At 35.1% G+C, this 19,013-nt stretch overlaps 1 protein-coding gene across 1 annotated transcript in view; it reads left to right on the forward strand.

Moving 5' to 3' along the window:
• Nucleotides 1-2,459: 2,459 nt before the first annotated feature.
• LOC106615371 (uncharacterized) overlaps nucleotides 2,460-19,013 on the forward strand; it is a 52,979-nt gene continuing 36,425 nt past the window's right edge. Inside the window, exon 1 of the mRNA XM_014231566.3 lies at nucleotides 2,460-3,561. Within this exon, the coding sequence (XP_014087041.1) occupies nucleotides 3,451-3,561 (111 nt within the window). The 5' untranslated portion in view covers nucleotides 2,460-3,450. The remainder of the gene's footprint in view (nucleotides 3,562-19,013) is intronic.

Here is a 19,013-nt window from a genome sequence, read left to right on the forward strand (position 1 = left end):
AATTTTAGGCTTAATGGCTTCGTCAACAATTCAAATTGTCATTAATGTGGTGAGTCAAATCCTCGAGTGGTTAAGGAAACAGAATTGCATTCCCAAAATTTGACCGTTTGATGCGGATTGTGTTGTGTCAGCCTCATCGGGCCTTATTTTTTTTGAAATGAGACAGGAAATGCCATTACCATCAATAGCGCTGTTGATCGACTTATCTGCATACCACACAAAAAAAAAAAACAAAAATTGGTTTGATCAAATTTGAGTATTTTAATTAATTTTAACATCATGTTGTTCTTGTTGGTAGATCTTGTATGTGCAAATTTTCAATAGATGCTTGAGACACCTGGTCTCCGAAAATCATAAGGGGCACACAGTCATTATACATGGAATCAGAAAGTAATTATCAATGAGGTAAAGATTATGTCAATTACAATACTTAGCAGTGTTCAGGGTCAGGCCTAAAATATATCTATAATAGAATAAAATATTATATATCCTATATGTATGTATTTTTAAAATAGGGTCTGAAAGTTAAGAAAGAGATTGAAGTTGGCAGCGAGGTTATGTCGTATTTAACATAAAGATTGCGACAAAACATTTATAAAATATGCCCACAGTCTATACAAAATATTAATGAGTTTTTATATGTTCATACTGCCCGACTCGGAATACTTAGAGATACTACATTTAAGTGGGTCACCTAATATCACAGCCATTTTTGGGATTTAACAAAAGAAATTATGTATAAAATATATTAAAAAAATTTTAAGGATATGTTTTATTCGCCTGAGGGTACAATCTGTAGATAATAAAAAAAATAAAATTTTGGGACAAAAAAAAACTTTTTTTTAACATTTAGAGGCGGCTCACTCAGTCACTTTAGTTTTTTCAAATTTGGACAAAAAAAACTTTATTTTGGTTTGAACTTTTCACATTTATATAAAAATTACCGAATATGACGGTTTTTGACTCAAAATTTATATTAAGGCTTAAGGAAAGCATGTCGTCCTTTAAGACTTTTTTTTAAAACTGCAATAACGACCACACAATTTTTTTTTAAGTTAATAACTTTTAATTGCCCAGAAAGGGGACTCTCCACAGCTTCTAGAACACTTATCAAAAAATTTTTACGTAATAAAAATTTTAACTTGAGATTTGCTTTAAAAGTGAGTAGGCCGCCTCTAGATGTTAAAATTTTTTTTTTTTCCCAAAAATTTTCCTTTTTTATAATCTACAACCCTCAGGCTAAGCAAAAAAAAAGTTTTTTTTCACTCCACCCTAGTATACATATAGAGTATATACATATTTTAAGAATGCAGAGTAAAAGTTTTGAGGAAAAAAATTAAATATTTTTCGAAATTAACTCGATTTGTGCCACCGCTAAAAGAATGTCTTCTAATTGTGCAGTAGTCTTCTTCGTGAATGAAACCTAAAAGCAAAATTCTCTATTAGAATATATTCTAACAATCTAGTAATAGCGCAAGCTATTTCCGACTCCCATCTAAAGCAATTCGTTACAATAAAGCTGCGCAACATGTTGCCGCAACATGCATTAACGCCAGCAACACACTAGCGCCGAATGCATTTCCTGCAAACTCAAACAGTCGCAACGGCACGCAACAGCACATTCTCAGCAACAAGTAATGGCAGCAACAAAAACGAAAGTAGAAAGAGGAGAATAAAAGAAACGAAACGAAAAAAGGCCCACGCGCACATTCCACTTTCTCTCTCTTCTGGCCAATGCCGGCGGCAAAAACAAAAGCGAAATAGCAAAAATCGTTTTTAAATTCTGCCATGCACACACATACGCACAACGCTTCCGACAGCTTATTCGCAATTCTACAGGCTTTTTTGAGGCTTTTTCCCACGCGCACAGGCCGCACAGGCAGCTGACTGCAGGCGGTCACAACAACAACAACGGCAACGACAGCAAAACCAGAAAGCGTATGGCAAGCGATGATGCGGCAACAATGCAACAGCTGGCGCTGGTGGTAGCAAATTACTCAGTTGAGTTGTTGTTGTAGCTGTTTTTGCAGGTGTTGTTGTTGCTGCTTTAATAGTTGTTGTTATTGTTGCTGTTACTTTGTAGAGTTGAAGTTGTTATAGTGGAGTGCTTCGCTGCTCATCAGCAGCATCATTAGCGTGCAGCAGCTGCGACTTGAAATGAATCCATTCAAGCCGCTTGGAGCCGCAAGAGCGGTGCTTGACTACGCGCCCGGCCATGGCTTGTGGTTTAGGCTTGCGGCTCAACGCTTTTGCGTCCAGCTGTTGCGGCGCTTGTATCTTTGGTTGCCCTGGCTACTGATGGGCAACCGCTGCCGCGTCAGCAACACCAACAACACATGCATAAACACAGCGCGGCGCAGCGCCATTGCCGTGCCACCACCAACACTTGTCTGCTTGGCAGGCGCACGCTTGCAATTCAGTCGCTTTCAAACTACAGACGTGTGCGCGCACGCTTCCATCACTAACGCCTCTTCCGATACGATAAACATACAATCGAAAGACGTTGGTGTCTTCTGCTTGCAATACAACACAACACTCGGCAGCACCAACAACACCAACTATCCGTCGTCTGAGCAATAGCAGTCGCACGGAGCAAGCAACGAACGAGCGTGCGAGCCAACAGCCAACAAGCAACGAACCCATTGTCGGCGCTAGCAACAGCAATAGCAACAACAACAGCTGGTGGCAACAGCAGCGGCAGCGCAGCGCAACAAGCGTCTTTGACTTAAAATTGTTACCAATTGTGAATGTGAATTTCAGTTGAGCGTCGAACTTTTACCAGTCCAGTTGACTAGCATATCTCGTCTGCGTCTGTGTGGCAACGGTGTCTAGTGGTTAATCGCAAGCAGCAGCAGTGCATATTCCGTAAATACCAGCGAGTGTACGCGCAGTGCTGGCAGTCAGTGTCTTCGTAACAGTCGAGCGTGAGCGTGCGTACCAAGCGGTTTCGCAGTTTTATTTACGTCTTTCGTACAATAACAACAACTACTCGCATAAAAATTTACGCTTTGTGTTAGCCAACGACATTTTCAAGCAGTTAATTTGCTGCGTACGTAAACTGAATATAAATTTTTACGAAAAAAAGCAATAAAAAATATTTTTAAAATTTTATACGAAAAATAAATAAAAATTGTGGACGAGAAATTATCATAAATTGCCGAAAACATTTGCGGCGAAACGGAAAATTGCATGCAAGCAATTGCCGTTAGCATTGTGTGCGCGTGTTTGTATTAAGATTTTACAAAAAAACAAAAACAAATAAATTATATTCTTAACACAAATAAATTGCAGCCGTCATTCGTAGCAGCACTCGCAACGCATTCGTTTAACTGCAACAACAAACTAAAATTTCAATTGGAATTGTTCAGCGCATTATTTGCTCCGCTTCAGCTACGTTTTACCACCCTCAACTCCTTGTTTTGTGTTTTGTATGTGCTTTTTTCGTGCAACATGAGATTGATATTGTGCAATTTGTTGTTTTTGCTATTGGGCGCATGCTGCCTCCTGCTCACAGGAATCGCCGCCCAAGGATTTAATCCCAGTCGTGCTGTAAATGAAGTGGTAAGTGAAACGCAATCAAACGAAATGAATTCGTCTTAAATGAAAATAGAAATTTTTTAGAAAAGCACATAGACATACACAGACATACACCTACACCTGCAAATGTATGTAGTTTTAGTTATATAGGTATGTTCGCATAACTGAAGCTTCATTTTTAGTAGTACATAAATCGCCAGAAGCTTTTCACTCAAATGCATTTGCTGGCTACCAAATTATAATTGGTAAATGCAAGTATATTTTATTAAAACGGCTAAATTGTGCAATTTACCTCCATAAAGATGTGAGCAAATTTAAAATTGAACAAAACTTGGTTCAAAAAAAAAAATATATATTCGTAAAATGTAAAACATTTCTTGGAAAGACTTAAAATTCGTTTTTATATTATAACAAAATATTTTTTTTTTGCTGAATTTAGTTTTATAAAAATATTTTCTAAAGCATACCGTAACTTTGCACATGCCAATATATTTAACTGAAAGAATATTTTAAAAATTGCAGCTTATTTTTTAACGGAAAAAACTAAAACATTTTTTTTTATAAATACATTACTATAGTTCTATGATTTATATGTACTCTTTCATTAACTAAAAAATACGTTTGTGGTAAAAACAAGCAAAAACGTTAACTTTGGCTGCGCCGAAGCTATAATATCCTTCACAGCTGCATTGCTTATACATAGCATAAAAGTGTATAAAATGATCTTGTTTCAAAGATCTTCATCTTGATTTTGATTGTATGGCAGCTATATGCTGTAGTGGTATGATCTACACAATATGTTCGAAGATTGTACCTTTGCCTTGGACGTGAAACTATGCCAAATTTCGTGAAGATATCTTGTTAAATAACAAAGTTTCCATATAAGAGCTTGATTTTGATAGATAAGTTTATATAGCAGCTATATGCTATAGTAGTCCGATCTGTGCAATATGAACCGAGATTATAGCGGTGTTTTAAGTAATAATGTGTGCCAAATTTCGTGACAATATCTTGTCAAATAAAGTTTTGGATGCAAGGACTACAGTTGGATCGGTTAGCTTGTATGACAGCTACTTGTATATACTATAGTGGTCCGTTTGGAACAATATGTTCGACTTGCTTTGTAAAATATTTTATGGCAGATTTCATGTTAATATTACGTCAAACAAAAAAAATTGTATACAAGTACATTATTTTGATCGGTTAGTTTTTATGGCAGCTTTATGCTATAGTGGTACAGTGGTATTAAAACTGAAATATTTATACTGATTCCAACCAAAACGTAGAAGATTTTCTTCTGTATAAAAGTTTTCTATTTTTTTCGAAACTCAGTGTCAGTTAGTCGAAGTGTCCCTTTTAGCCGAAAACGCATTTCAGTTAGTTCTCACAGACAAGCTATCTGCTACTTTATGTTTCACTTAGTTTAAAGCAAGACCAACTACATTTAATTATATATGGTATAAGCATTCATGCTGAAGTCTCCTCTCTGTTAAGTCATATAATTAAAGGTTTCACTTAAATTGGATATAATAGTAATGGGATATTTTAAATTTATAACTATTATGATTTTCCTTCCCTTTCAAAAGTTTTTTTTACTTAAGACTTAAGGACCGACCTTATTCCTTTTCTATATCTGATCCATCTCAAGAGTATGTGAAATGTATTTATGATCTACGGTCTAATATTGGTCTAATTAATAACCTGGTCTACAAATTGGTTCGAATTTGCTGAGTAACCTAATTCTTGTCACAAAAAGTGAGACATAATACCAAATACTAATGTCTCTTCAAGTTAAAATTAAAAAGGTTATCCCCACTTGCAAGTCAGGAAAACCTTAGTATTACAGAATTTAATGTACTTTAATAACCGACAGTTCATATTGAAAAATTGTGGATTCGTCTAGCGGGAGGAAGACTTTGCTGCTTAAATTTATATAAATTCCCAAAATCCAAAAAAAATATATGTTATTCCTATAGATGAAAATAATCAAAGGTAAAATATTGATTTTTGACAAAATGGCGGTTTCACCAAAAAAAAAACTCTTTTACTGAAAAAATTTACACTTCAAGGTGGCTGAAATTATTATCAAACATCTACATTCTTTGAACATTACCTAACAAATGTATATATATAAGAAGCTTGTGTAAAATTTCAAGTCGATCGCTTCCCCATTTTGCAGAAAATTTTCTTACCGACTAAGAAAATAGAGTTTCGAGAAAAAACGATTTTAAAGTTTTGGGAGTCAATTAAACCTTTTAAAGAAATTAAGCTTAATGAGGAATTGTAAATGTTGTCATTATTAGGCTTACTCAAATTCTCAAAAATGCTCTATAAATATAATATAATACTTATACGTACACTAAGTCAGGTTAGCCTAGTAGCGTTAGGTTTAAGATCCATAGTGGATATTCGAATTAAAAAATCTGAAATACTCGTTGACTTCTTCGACTATATCAAATATAAATTCAACATCAAACTCAATCGACATCCTTACAGGGTAGGGTGCTTTATTCCTTGTGTTGTATATACTTATAGCACCTATAAGTTTCTATAAGGACGCGTGCGCTTCTTATTTCAGCAGTTTTGCAGTTTGGCGTATATAGCTCACTTCCAAGAATCGTAAAAATAAATAAATGGAGCAAATGCAGTCAAATGCAAGCTCCTTACAAATACGAGTGCTCGTAGTGGCTGCATTCATTTAGCCATTTGTTTCAACTCAAAATAGTAGCTCCTCATTTACTGCAGTTCACTTTTTTATTTTGCCAATTCTTTCGCTTTTTTTTGCATTTCATTTTCGTTTGATGGTATTTTATATAAATTTTATGTTAAGCTGCTGCAGCTTACAAGCACACGTACGCGCTCAAAGAGGGTGACTACACTCTGGTGTGTGTGTGCGTGTTGGGTGGTAGCGGGGTGTGCGGGGCAGACTCAAGAATGTGTGCACTTTTAGTGCGCTTTCAATAGGATATCTAACGGTGAATGCTTGTAAGTGTGTATGCGCAAGTATTTATTGATGGAGGACTCGCACTTTTTAGGGTCAATACGTGTATGTGTATATTTCTAAGTATGTGTGTTCGTGTATGTGTGTGTGTTTCCTCATAAGCATTCACCACATACCGGCAGGCTCTCGGCAATGTGGCACATACATATACCACCTGGCAGCCATAAAGGCATTTTCTAAAGACCAAAGCATGCATGCGTTGCCACTCTTTAGTTTACTGGAATTTCCTAACACACACTTACATGCATTTTTTTCTTTTGGCTGTGTGCGTGTAAACTTTTTTAGCGCTTACTGGCAGCGCGCAGTGCCAATGAATTATGTTGTTATTTACTATAAATCAGCGTAAATAATAATGATAATATGTAAAAATGCAAATTATGCAAAAAAGAAGAACTGAAAAAATCGCTGCAGACACCATTTGACAATCCCCCCACAGGCATTTCTCATAACATTGTATGAAGTAATAAAAGCGTGAACGCCTTAGCCACTTAAGCTATGTTGAGCTAAGCTCTGCTCAGCAAAGTCAACCAAAAATATGAAAGCCAATGGCGATATATGCATTCAAATATGTACCGTTTTGCAAAAATAAAGTTGAACCAGCGAAAATATTGCTCATGAAATTCTTAACGAAATGTTCAAAGCCACAAGCAATGTGTGGGAAAAGTGTGTTAGAATCAAAGATTGTTTCATTTTAAGTTGTTGGGGTATTGTATAGCGAAATGCCTGAAATAGTCTAAAATTGTTCACATCATCCTCTCTTAAACTCTTAAAAATCATCTAACTCATCAAGTTCGTAATAAAATTTTATAAAATGTTATTCGATGTCAACTTTTGCTACGTAGAGGCAAGCTTCCGCGGTATACGAGTAAATAATCATCGATATTTGCTGTCGTGCGTTCCGTTTCATAAGTTCATAAAACGTGTGTTGATTGATGGAAGTTCGCTAGGTACTTCCCAAAAATGATTAGGTCTTGAGTTGAATAATCTACGTAATTAGTTCTACGTCATTGCCACTTCTCTTTATGTGTCTTTACAAACATTCGAAAAAAATATTCCAGGTTAAGAAAAACATTGCAATGAGTTAAACTTGAACTTATTACTACAATATGAACATTTTCTCATCATAATCCGTTTACGCTTATGGCGCGACTTAGTGACACTCATTTCAGCAAAAGTAAACCCAGATATGATAGATTATTCAGTACAGTTAAAAAGTTGGTTGGAGAGTAATTTATTTACAGGTTAGATGATAGTCTGTCTTGCAGTTATATTATTTAAAGTCATTAACTAAAAGTTCTGAGACTCAAAAATTATTTGTAATATTCACGGAACAACTAAGACTCAGTTATTTTTGGCTAATTACATGCATACTTGTACAGAAACTTGTCAACAACTAAGTCTCAGTTATTTTTTGGGTAACTACATACATACAGAAACTTGTCAAGGCTCGATACACCACAAAGACGAAACTCACTTCTTCTTACAATATTAGAACCAGCGCAGATGCGTGCTAGCAACACAAGAGTCAGAGCAACACCTTCAAACTACGCCACACGACGATACGAGTATCAAAAGTTCGCCAAACTCTGGGCCCTAAATCCGTCATGTCCCGCATGTGTCACGCTATAAACGTTTTACTATTATTGTTACATCGCTATCTGAAAGTATTCAAAAGGTAGTCGCACTTTGAATGGCGCCTTTAAAAGGTGTCATAGCAGCAAGCAACAAACAGCAAAAATATTTACAAAAATAAAAAACCAATTTAAAAAGTATAAAATAGTAAACGGGAAAATGTCAAAAGCGCGCCATGAATGAAAGACGCTACCATAAAAGCCAGATAAAAGATAGGCAAGCGGTTATTGCCACAAATAGCGGCACAAAGCGGCAGCAGTTATGGGGGCCACTGCCAGCAGAGCTAGTTCATAGTGTTATTGTACATATACATATGCAAAAAAAAAGCAGATGTGCAGATATAGAAATGGAAATTAAACAAAAAAAAAAATATTAAAAAACAGTAATAAAATTGTATTGAAGCAACTAGTGAAGCCAGCGATAGCCAAGTAACCATTACATCAATGCAACATATGGATAGCTAAACTTGAGCGATATATATTCATATATATCTGATGAAGCTCTTCATAGCGACTGCTATGCAGACATACTGTTAGGTATATAAAACGAGAAAAAAAGTTAGCTTCAGTTGCACCGAAGCACTAATACCCTTCACAGATACAAAAGATTCCATACAAGAATTTGATTTTGATTGCTCAGTTTATATGTCAGTTTTACGCTCAGGTCCGCTCAGAATAATATTGGTTCGATTTCAAAAATTTCTTCGGTGATTCTAATGTTGTCTAGTGGAATACTCCATGTCGAATTTCATAAAGATATCTTGTCAAATAAAAAAGTTTTCCATACAAGGCATGATGCATGACCGTTCAGTTTGTATGGCAGCTATATGCTATAGGGGCCCCGATATTGGAGCTTCCGACAAATGAGCAGCTTCTTCAGGAGCAATGAACGTGTGCAGCATTTCGGAACACCTTGTGCTGCTGATCATTTCTATCTATATATATTTTATATGGTCTACGACGTTTCCTTTTGTGTATTACAAACTTCCTTACAAACTTAATATACCCTGTTCAGGGTATAAATATATATTTATAAATATATGTGAATAAATTTACACAGACACTATATGTATGTGAATCTAAAAAATTCAATCGCTTTGCATATGCAGCATGACATGACACATCTGCCATTGCGCTTAATGTATTCACACATATGCACACTTATACCCATATATACATACATATATCCATACGCTTGCATGTATTCAAATATTTGATGTTTTACTCCTCCGGTTTTGCTCTCAATTTGCGTTAGCAATTTCCGGTTTTAAATCGCAATCCGCACGCCACACCATCACCTTTTTATATTACAGCATCAAAAACCGTTAATCTGCCTCGCATACCCACGATTGCACTACCATTGCTGCGCGCACTCCGATACGTTTCACATCAGTTGTTATCGGCGCCGCCAAATTCAAATTTAAATTCCACGTCTTTGCAAGAAGTGAATGCCGTCATGCAGACGTACACACCTGTGATGTGCGGTGCGAAATCAATTGGAGTGCTGGTAGATATGAAAATATGTAAGCATATCCTGCTGAGGAATCGCATGTGCTTAGAACTTCTCAAATGTTATCACATATGATTATTTTGGCAATAATGCGTTGCATTCAGGAGTTTAGAGCGACGATTTTTATACTTAATTTCCTGTTGATACTTAATTTTTTGCTTGAGTAAGCATATTTCGCCTAAGCGCTAAGAGGATTTTATTTAAACTTGATTGATATCACAAAGAAAGTAAAATTTTAAGAATATGTGATATAATATAGAGGAATCGTTGTATAAATAAATAAGCGAAACTATTAGTATTCTGAATTTCATAAATTTATTTTTCAATAAATTCATAAAAGAACGTTCATGAGACGTTGTTAGTAAAATTGAATAAATTTAATGATACTTCATTGAGCATTCAAAATCGTTAGAACATAAACACATACATATAAAAACAAGAAAAAACGTTAACTTCGGTTGCACCTAAGCTATTATACCCTTCACAGAATTTGATTCCATCGTTCAATTTGTAAGGCAGCTATATGATATAGTGATCTGATCTGAACAATTTCTTCGAAGATTATTGCATTATTTCCATAGACAATAATCCACACGAAATTTCGTGAAGATACCTCATCTAATTGATTCCGATCGTTTAGTTTGTATGCTCATCATGCTGATCATTTATGTATATATTTTATAGTTTCTCCGACATTTCCTTCTGGGTGTTACAAACTCCGTGGCAAACTTAGTATACCCTGTTCAGTTATAATTAATGTACCATTACAGAATTTATTGTATTTTAAAAATCAATGTTTCATTTGGAAAAATTTTGGATTCCCTTGATCCCATAGATGAACTTCTGGAGGACCTCCGAAAATGGTGTTTGGTGGTGAGGAAGATTTTTCTGCTTAACATAACCTCAATACCAAAAACTAAATAAAAAAAGTAAGGAAGGGCTAAGTTCGGATGTAACCGAACATTTTATACTCTCGCAAAGTCAAATAGTATACTCGTTTGAGATTTCTTTGTGGATTGGCTGGTATTTTCGGTAGAAGGTCAACTATAGGCACTGGGGTCCACATATTTAGTACTTAGGGGCTTGGACAGTTTTGGTTCGATTAAGACAATTTTTGGTCACAAGGTGGCATACTTTAAACGCATTATTCACGCAAAGTTTTATCCCGATATAGTCATTGTTGCCTATAACCTATAATTTAAACTGCAGATGTCGCTCTCTAATGTGATCCTGTGTACCAAATAACAGTCTTGTATCTTATTGCGGAGCTTAGTTATGGCAATTTATTTGTTTTTGATTAATGGCGTTTTGTGGGCGTAGCAGTGGTCCGATTACGTCCATCTGCAATACCAACCGTCTCACGGTACCAAGAAACATGTCTACCAAGTTTTTTAAAGATATTTCAATTTTTACTTAAGCTACAGCTTGCACGGACGGACGGACAGGCGGACGGACGGACAGACGGACGGACGGACAGACAGTCACCCGGATTTCAATTCGTCTCTTCATCGTGATCATTTATATATATATAACCCTATATCTAACTCGATTAGTTTCAGGTGATACAAACAACCGTTAGGTGAACAAAACTATTATACTCTGTAGCAACAGGTTGCGAGAGTATAAAAACCGTATTCTTTCAATCGTTATTTCACAAGAATATCTAGTAAGATCGTCTGAATTTTTCAAAACGATCGCTCAAGCAGTGTTTCGAGAGTTTACAGTTGTGTGAATCGAATACACAAGGTTAAAAAATGTTTACAAATACGTTCTTATCTCCGAAACTATTTGCCGAATAAACTTCGAATTTTCGAAGAATATGCTCTAATATATATACATTTGATACTTAAGCAAAAAAAAAAGACATCTTCATAGTCGCGTTCAGTTCGAACATCATGAGGACTGCATATTACAGCTTCGGAGTCTCTTTTTTGGTTCAACGTTGTGGGAATACACGCCTAGATCTTCAAATCTCTATTCTAGTAAAATAAGGGCGACAATTCCTTCGGATCCCATCATTGACGGACGGTTATTTAAGAACAAGTTTAGTAGATTAAATCTTATGTAACTATTACTGGTATTCATGAAATTCCTGAGCTAAAAAAGTAGAAAACTTTTTATGAAATAGCCGCTTCTATTTATGAAGTATCAGGCTTTAAATAGCAGACCTTAAATATTAGAAAACGGTTTATGAAACATTTACTGGTATTTATGGAGCTCTAGAGTTCAAAAATACATAGATTACGGCTCATGGAGCAGTCGCTAGTATTTATGTAGAACAATCATTCCATTGCTAAGAGCAGTAGATCTGCAATTATTCAGTATGATATTTTAAGCTTACCAATCTGTACCAAGAAAAAGATTTAGGTCTTCGGTTGGCGGGAGCCTTCATATTAATATTTTCGGTCAGTCATTTTATAATACGAACTGCAGTAAGTAGTAAGCGGGTTAGAGGTAACAAGGTAGCATATTCTCATATAAAAAACCATAAAGACATAAGGCAAAAATAATCATTTGGCAGCTCAATAGCCATTCTTGTAAGAAAATGATATTTTAGTGAACGGATCTGCTATTTTTCGTGCGAATTGTTTGTCGCAGGTAATGGTTTTCGTTTATCAAGTCGATTGAGAAAACAATCATAAATTATTTACTTAAAATATGTACGGTCATAAATAAATTCTTTTTGAGCACAACTCACTTAAAGATATAACACATCTGATGCAGCTACAACAAAACATGTTGTGTTACAGCAAAATATCGTCATCTTAGTAAGAAGAAATAAATTTTCAATTAATTTTGTAATCATTACTACAAAATACACGACACAACTAGCCGCATGGTTACCTTAAAGCAATCTTTCTCATCTGCACTTATAAATCAGATAAAATCAAATGAATTACCTTCACCTTGAATAGTAATTTGGTGTAAATCAATCAAGCGATCTCGTCTTGTCAATAGATTACCACAAAAACAACAGTTCAACCGGTCATTAAAGCTTAATCACCAGCAGATTAAACGATAAACAAACAACCACCAGCAATGGATGTGCAAACGGTGTCAAGTGTTTGTCTGCACATTGATTGACAAACCACACTTTCAACTTAATTATAGCTAAACATAATCAGAAGTGCGAGTGTTGCACTCGGTGCGATGCTGTCGGCGCAAATCGATAATTGTGGTGGGTGTTGTCAGTTATGCAGTCGAACTTAATTTATAATGAAGAGCATCGAGGCGAAGTGTAGCTAAGAAAATAATAACTTTTAATTGAAAAGTGCACTTTGGTAGTCTTGTTGAGAAGCTATGTTCTTGAACTAAAGGCAGCTGCAGCAGTTGAAGCAGCTAAAGAGTTTTGATTATTAATTTGTGTGCATTTCTGATGTTTCACAGCACTAAATGTTAATCACGGTAGGGTAATTGAAACGTTGCGCTAATTTGCTGCTCAACGTGAGTTTAAATTGCACCAAAGTTATTGATTTCGAAGCCAAATGACGCCATCTTTCAATTTTGAATAAATTTTGAAATTGTCTATTGGCGAGAGTATTTAACTGCAATTTTGGTGGTACTTATCTTACGTGATCTTCTAAATTTCATAATTTTTTTAAGAAAACTGCATAAAATTTAAAGCGCCTTCTTTTTTACTTTCTCATAAAACTCCTTCTTTTATGGCTTGGAACTGTGCGCATGCGCATTAAAATTTACTTAGCACTCACATACTTTCAATGTACAATGACTAGGTCATCGATATTGGTGCTCACTTTTAATGTTTCTTGTCTTGGTAATAGTTCTTTGCTTATGTTGTGGTCATTCTCATACAAACTTGTCATACTCGCTTCTTCACTTTGAAAAGGGAAAGTTCGCTGTGATGCAGTAGATTTTGTTTTTGTATATTTATTTTTATGTTTTTCTTTCGTTTATTGCAATGAATTGGTTCTTTCATTCTTTTTTTAATTCAACTGTATTGTTTCGCACTTTTCACCTGATCTTGCCAGTAATTAGTAAGTTAATTATAGTGGAATTCCGTGCAACTGCAACGTTAAATTTTTTTGAACAATCTACTGGACTCTACTAGCAATGTAGCTTCTTACTTGTATAGTTCAAGAAGGGGAAACACTAAGAGTTGTTTAAGCTACGGAATCAATATGTGCAGTCCGTGGTTAAAGAGAGTATGGTTTCACTCGCTGTACTTTCTAATTGTACATTAGGTTTTTGTTTACTTATTTTGCAGTTTATATCTCGTGAGCCGATTCAGATACTCACAAGTTCTTCGCGTATCAAATTTTAAACAAAAATCATTTGGGTTTCTATATCTACACATCCCACGAACTCAGCTAAGCCAAATAATAACACTTAACCTGAAACGCGCGAGTATCTGAAATGAATCACGAATCATTCGCGTACTAATTTTGACGAAAAAGTATTTAAGTATCTATATTTACAACAGTTTTATAACTCGCCAGTTGCTTCACAACTAATCGCACGAACTAAATTTGAGCGAAAAAGCATTTGGGTATTTCTGTTTTAGAGATTACACCAAATTTTTATCGCAATTTAAGCGCGACTAAGTTCTTAACTTTTAACGCTAGAGTTATGAAAAATAATGATAAATGATGTTGTAGAAACAAGAATCTCTTTGTCTTGACATGAATGATGCTAATTTAAGACAATAGCTACAAGCTATTTGTTATTTGTTCAAATTGTATACACTCATTAGCTGCTAAGCTTCAGTTAAGTTTAAAATTATATTCTTTAAATCACTTTAAGTATACACACACATGTTCATTAGCATACGAACAGAATTTCTAATCGAATTCACACTTCATCAATGATTGTATCTCACTATGTGTATTAAATGTGCAATTTGTTGAAGCGTGTGAGTAGAAAGAGCAAAGAAATACCAAAAAACGCTAACCAATTCATTTGTTATAAGCTGTCACTGACTTTGATCGGATTGGCTCAGTTCAGAGAGGCACACATACATGCATAAATTCGTATATATAATTTCGTATATTGTTTGTTTTTGCCGAATTGATCCGTTATTTGTCGCTTGCCATTTAATTCATTCAACTTTTTGTTCTCGAAAGTGTGTCAAATTAACGAAATTGGCTAGATGACTTTACGCCTGCGCAATGTGTATGTTTTACAACTATTCGTATTATATGGTATGCGCTTTGCAAGGGCTTATAGCAGCGTTAAAAAAAAATATTTGTGATGTGTATATATATATATGTGATATGTACATAAATATATGTAGTCGAATACAAATTGTATTTGAAGCAAAAAAGAAAGTTTTAATTAATGCAAATTTATTTATATAAAGCATATAGAGATTTTTGTTTTTAACTTTTCTAAGGTTTTCGTCTGAGTATATAAAGTTTCAAGAAAAAATTTTAACTTGGTTACACCGAAGACAGAATACCCTTCAAAGAATACCTGTCAAATAAAAAAGTTCTCCATACAATGACTTGATTTGGTTCGATCAGGTTGTATGGCTGCTATATGCTATAGCGGTCCGATGTCAGCGTTTCCATCAAATAAGCAGTTTCTTAAAGAGAAAAGGGCGTGTACAAAATTTCAGAGCGTTATCTGAAAAACGCAGGAACTAGTTCGCGTATATACAGATTATTTTCCCAAAAAGAATTCTAAAACAAAATTATAACAGAATACCCTAAGCTAAATCGAATTCTACGTACAACACCAATTATAATTTATTTAATTTTTATAACTTGAATTCGAAAATATTTTTTATATTTTGGGGTTGCTTAAAGACACTGCCATCAAAAGTGAAAGTAAGTAGCGCCAAATGCCGATGTATATGAAGCGCAAAGGTACACAAACAAATTGAGATAAATGCGCAACAAAAGCAAAAAAGGTATAAAATAAAATAAAATAACTAAATGAAACAACAGCAAAAGAAGAAATTCCCAAATGAGCAGTTGTGAGACGCGATAAGCAGCGGCAACAGCAACAGCCGTCGCCGCAGCCACCATAACAACCATAACAGCAGCGAACGCAAGCAACAAGACAAAACACACACCGACACACATATACTGACACTGTAAGAAAAGTATACAACAGCAACAACAAAAATAATAACCACGACACGATCATCTTCAGCGTCAATGTGGCGTTTCGAATTGTTGCCAGATGTCGCTGCGCTTTGCTTATTGCTATTGCCAATAGTCTAGCTGTTGTTGTAATGGCTGTTGTTGTCATTACTGGTTGTGGCAGCCTTTGGCGCATATTTTGTTGTCTTTATTTCTTATTGCTCAACCGTTGTAATCTTCATAACGCTGAGGACATTGTGCTCCAAGCAGCTTTTGGTGTTGCCGTTGCTGATGTTGTTGTTATTGATGTTGTTATTGGTGTTGAAGTTTTCAATTTTGTTGCTAATCGTTGTTTGCTGCGGTGTAGTTGCTTTCAACGCTGCCATTACTATTATTGGATTTTATTTGTTGTTTTTTTATATTATCCCTTGTAATAGTATGACTCAATTTGGTCACTTCTTTACTTTTGACGCTTTCTTTTATATAACTATTACTTCACCAACGTGGGTGTTACAAACTTCGCCGAATTTCTAAACAAACGTAGATCTAATTGCTTATGTCACACTTTAAGTATATGCCTTTATAGAAATTAATTCATAAACCGGCTGAGAATTTCTGGTAACGAAATTTTTAGGAACGAAATAGCTATTACAACTTCTTTGAAACTTTTTTTTAAATATTGTTCAAAATTGAACAACAAGCAACCTAGTCAAATCAATAACGGATAAAGCCACTTGAGTCCCGTCATTATTACGATGGCGACAACGCGGGTATGTAAGTAAAATCCGACCACTGAAAAGCTAGTATATGATACCTGTTATGCCGAACATTGTATTTGCCAAGACAAACCCATTTATTTTGATCACGCTCAGCTTAACCTCAATAATTATATGCATAGAATATATGTATAAAATAGCCCTTCAATATCTGTTATTGAAAATCTAACCCTTATGAATATCAGAATATATAATGTGAGATATAGTTTGGGGTACAATTGTTTTATTTAGATATCCTTAGTAAATGAGAGAAAGAAGTTCGAGGGTCTCTCGAAGAGTAATCGATATTCGATCCCTAGTTTTTCATCAATTCGTTTATTGTGTACTTTTGAAATTGCCAGTTATGTGGAAAATTAAAGTTGTAGATCTCAAGGCGCATGACCCTCAACGTCGCAAAAGATGAGTCAGAGAATATATTGTATGAAAGTTGCCTTTTATAATTGGGAATTAGAGACCAAAAACTAATATTATTATTATCGAAACTCGCTGAATTATTTTTCAAAGTATTCTCTATTAATATCTATAAACTTTTGCATGCGTTTGAACCAACTGTCGAAGCACTTTTCCCACTCCGATTGAGGTATCTCCAAAACATGCGTTCGGAACTCATCAGCCACCTCTTCACGTGTCGAAAAACGTTGACTTCTTCGTTTAAGTTTTAGAATAAAGGGAAAAAACTTCGACGACTCATCTTCTGCCACGATGTCATAGAATTGTTTCGAAGCACTGCTTTCGTATTTTTTTTAAATTTCTCTCGACCAATCGATACGGGCCTGTTTTTGAGTGATTGACAAATTGTGTGAGATTCAAAGTGCCACTAATGCCTATAGTTGCCTCAATCGCCTCAAACTTCACAAAAATCGTCTTTTAGTAATCTACAACCTGGATTGAATTCACCACGCCATTGATAAGCATTGGTCCTTGATGGAGCTTTATCGCTAAAAATGTTATTAAGTTCGTCGATGCACTGTTGTTGAGTCAATCCACGTCGAGACTTGTAAAAAAATAAAGGCGCGAAAACGTTCGCGATTTAATTCCATTTTTTGGTCGAGATGAATATTTTAAATTACTGTAAACAACACAAAGAGTGCTCGTATGTTGAAACGTTCTGAGTATGTATAACAAAAAATGTCAAGCTTTGCGATAAAGTTGTGAGCTGCCAGGTTGCAACACTAGGGTTGCCAAATTTCGCCAAATAATAGGTAACTCCTGTATGGCGATTCTACAGCATCGTTCTCTAAGTTTTGTAACTTTTCGGGGATGTACTGCATGGATCTCTATGGGTCAGTGACCTACTATTCTTAATATTTTATAACTTGAAGTCTTATATTAATATGTTATCCTGGGACCAAACGATGATTAAATTCCTTATAATTTATAGATTCCTTCATACAGAAATTTTTATATTATCTGTAGCGATATTCAAAATCGAAAAGGTTTTGCTTATTAAGTTGATTTTGTATGAAAAACTTTCAGCTTGGTTGAATGTAAGGTTATGTACATATTTTTCTCTAAAATTTATACTTCCCGCTCTTCTTGAGTTTAACGAGCTAAGCCATCGGTCTCTGTGCTCTAAACCTTTAATTTTCTAAGCGTATATACTTTTTTTATAAATTTACCACACTTCGTAGTTTCGGAAAGAAATATTTTTTACTCGCCAACTTGCCCAGCTCGCAAAAAATGTTGCTGCAACATGTGTCCATAATTTATTTTCGCTGGCGTTCGCGTGGTATGCAGATGTTGAATCTGACTTTGTCGCGTCATCAAATTTGTTAACGGAAATTAAAGTGTTGCGCATGCGCCAAACAATGCAAGTACGCAACAACAACAACAACAGCAGCAACGTGAACAAGTTTGCACAACCAGATTTTTGAATAGTAAACAAAATGCAACAAGATGAGTGAGTGCATAACTGTAAAGTCGTTTTTGGCCATTTCACCGCATTTAACTGCAGCTGGTTAAGGTCAAGCGTTCGCAGCACAAGTTTTCGTTTTCTGTTGCATGCAGTCTTTATTTTTTTATTTTATTATTTATATTAAATAAGTATTTTACAAACATTTGTTTATGTAATTTGATATGTAAGTGCATATAATAGTCGAGTTATAGTGGGTTCATTGGTAATTTCGTGTGAAAATTTTCAAAATATTTAAAAGCTTGTAAAAAAGAAGGAAGTGTTGTTGCTGCCAAATGTTTAACTAAATGTTTTTATTTCTTGCAAGCCACAGCTGCACACATTTAATACTTTGAAAATTATTACACAAGCATTACTTAATTAATCAAGGGTTTTCCTTGCGCTATCAATTTCAATGAGTTACTAAATTTAACGCCAGTCATAATTTGCTCTTTAGGGTCATCTCCATGCCGTAAGCAAACGCTGTTGGCGCTGATAGCAGTGTAATTTGTTAAAGACAAGTTGTCCATAGTGAAAACAATTAAGTTGCTGGCATTTTTTATATTATTTTATGCATTTCTTGCTGCTTGCTTTCGGTTGTTATGGTCACTGGCCCTTGTGCG

This window comes from Bactrocera oleae, chromosome 3 (genome assembly GCF_042242935.1).
Source record: "Bactrocera oleae isolate idBacOlea1 chromosome 3, idBacOlea1, whole genome shotgun sequence".
In the NCBI taxonomy this organism is placed as follows: Eukaryota; Metazoa; Arthropoda; class Insecta; order Diptera; family Tephritidae; genus Bactrocera; species Bactrocera oleae.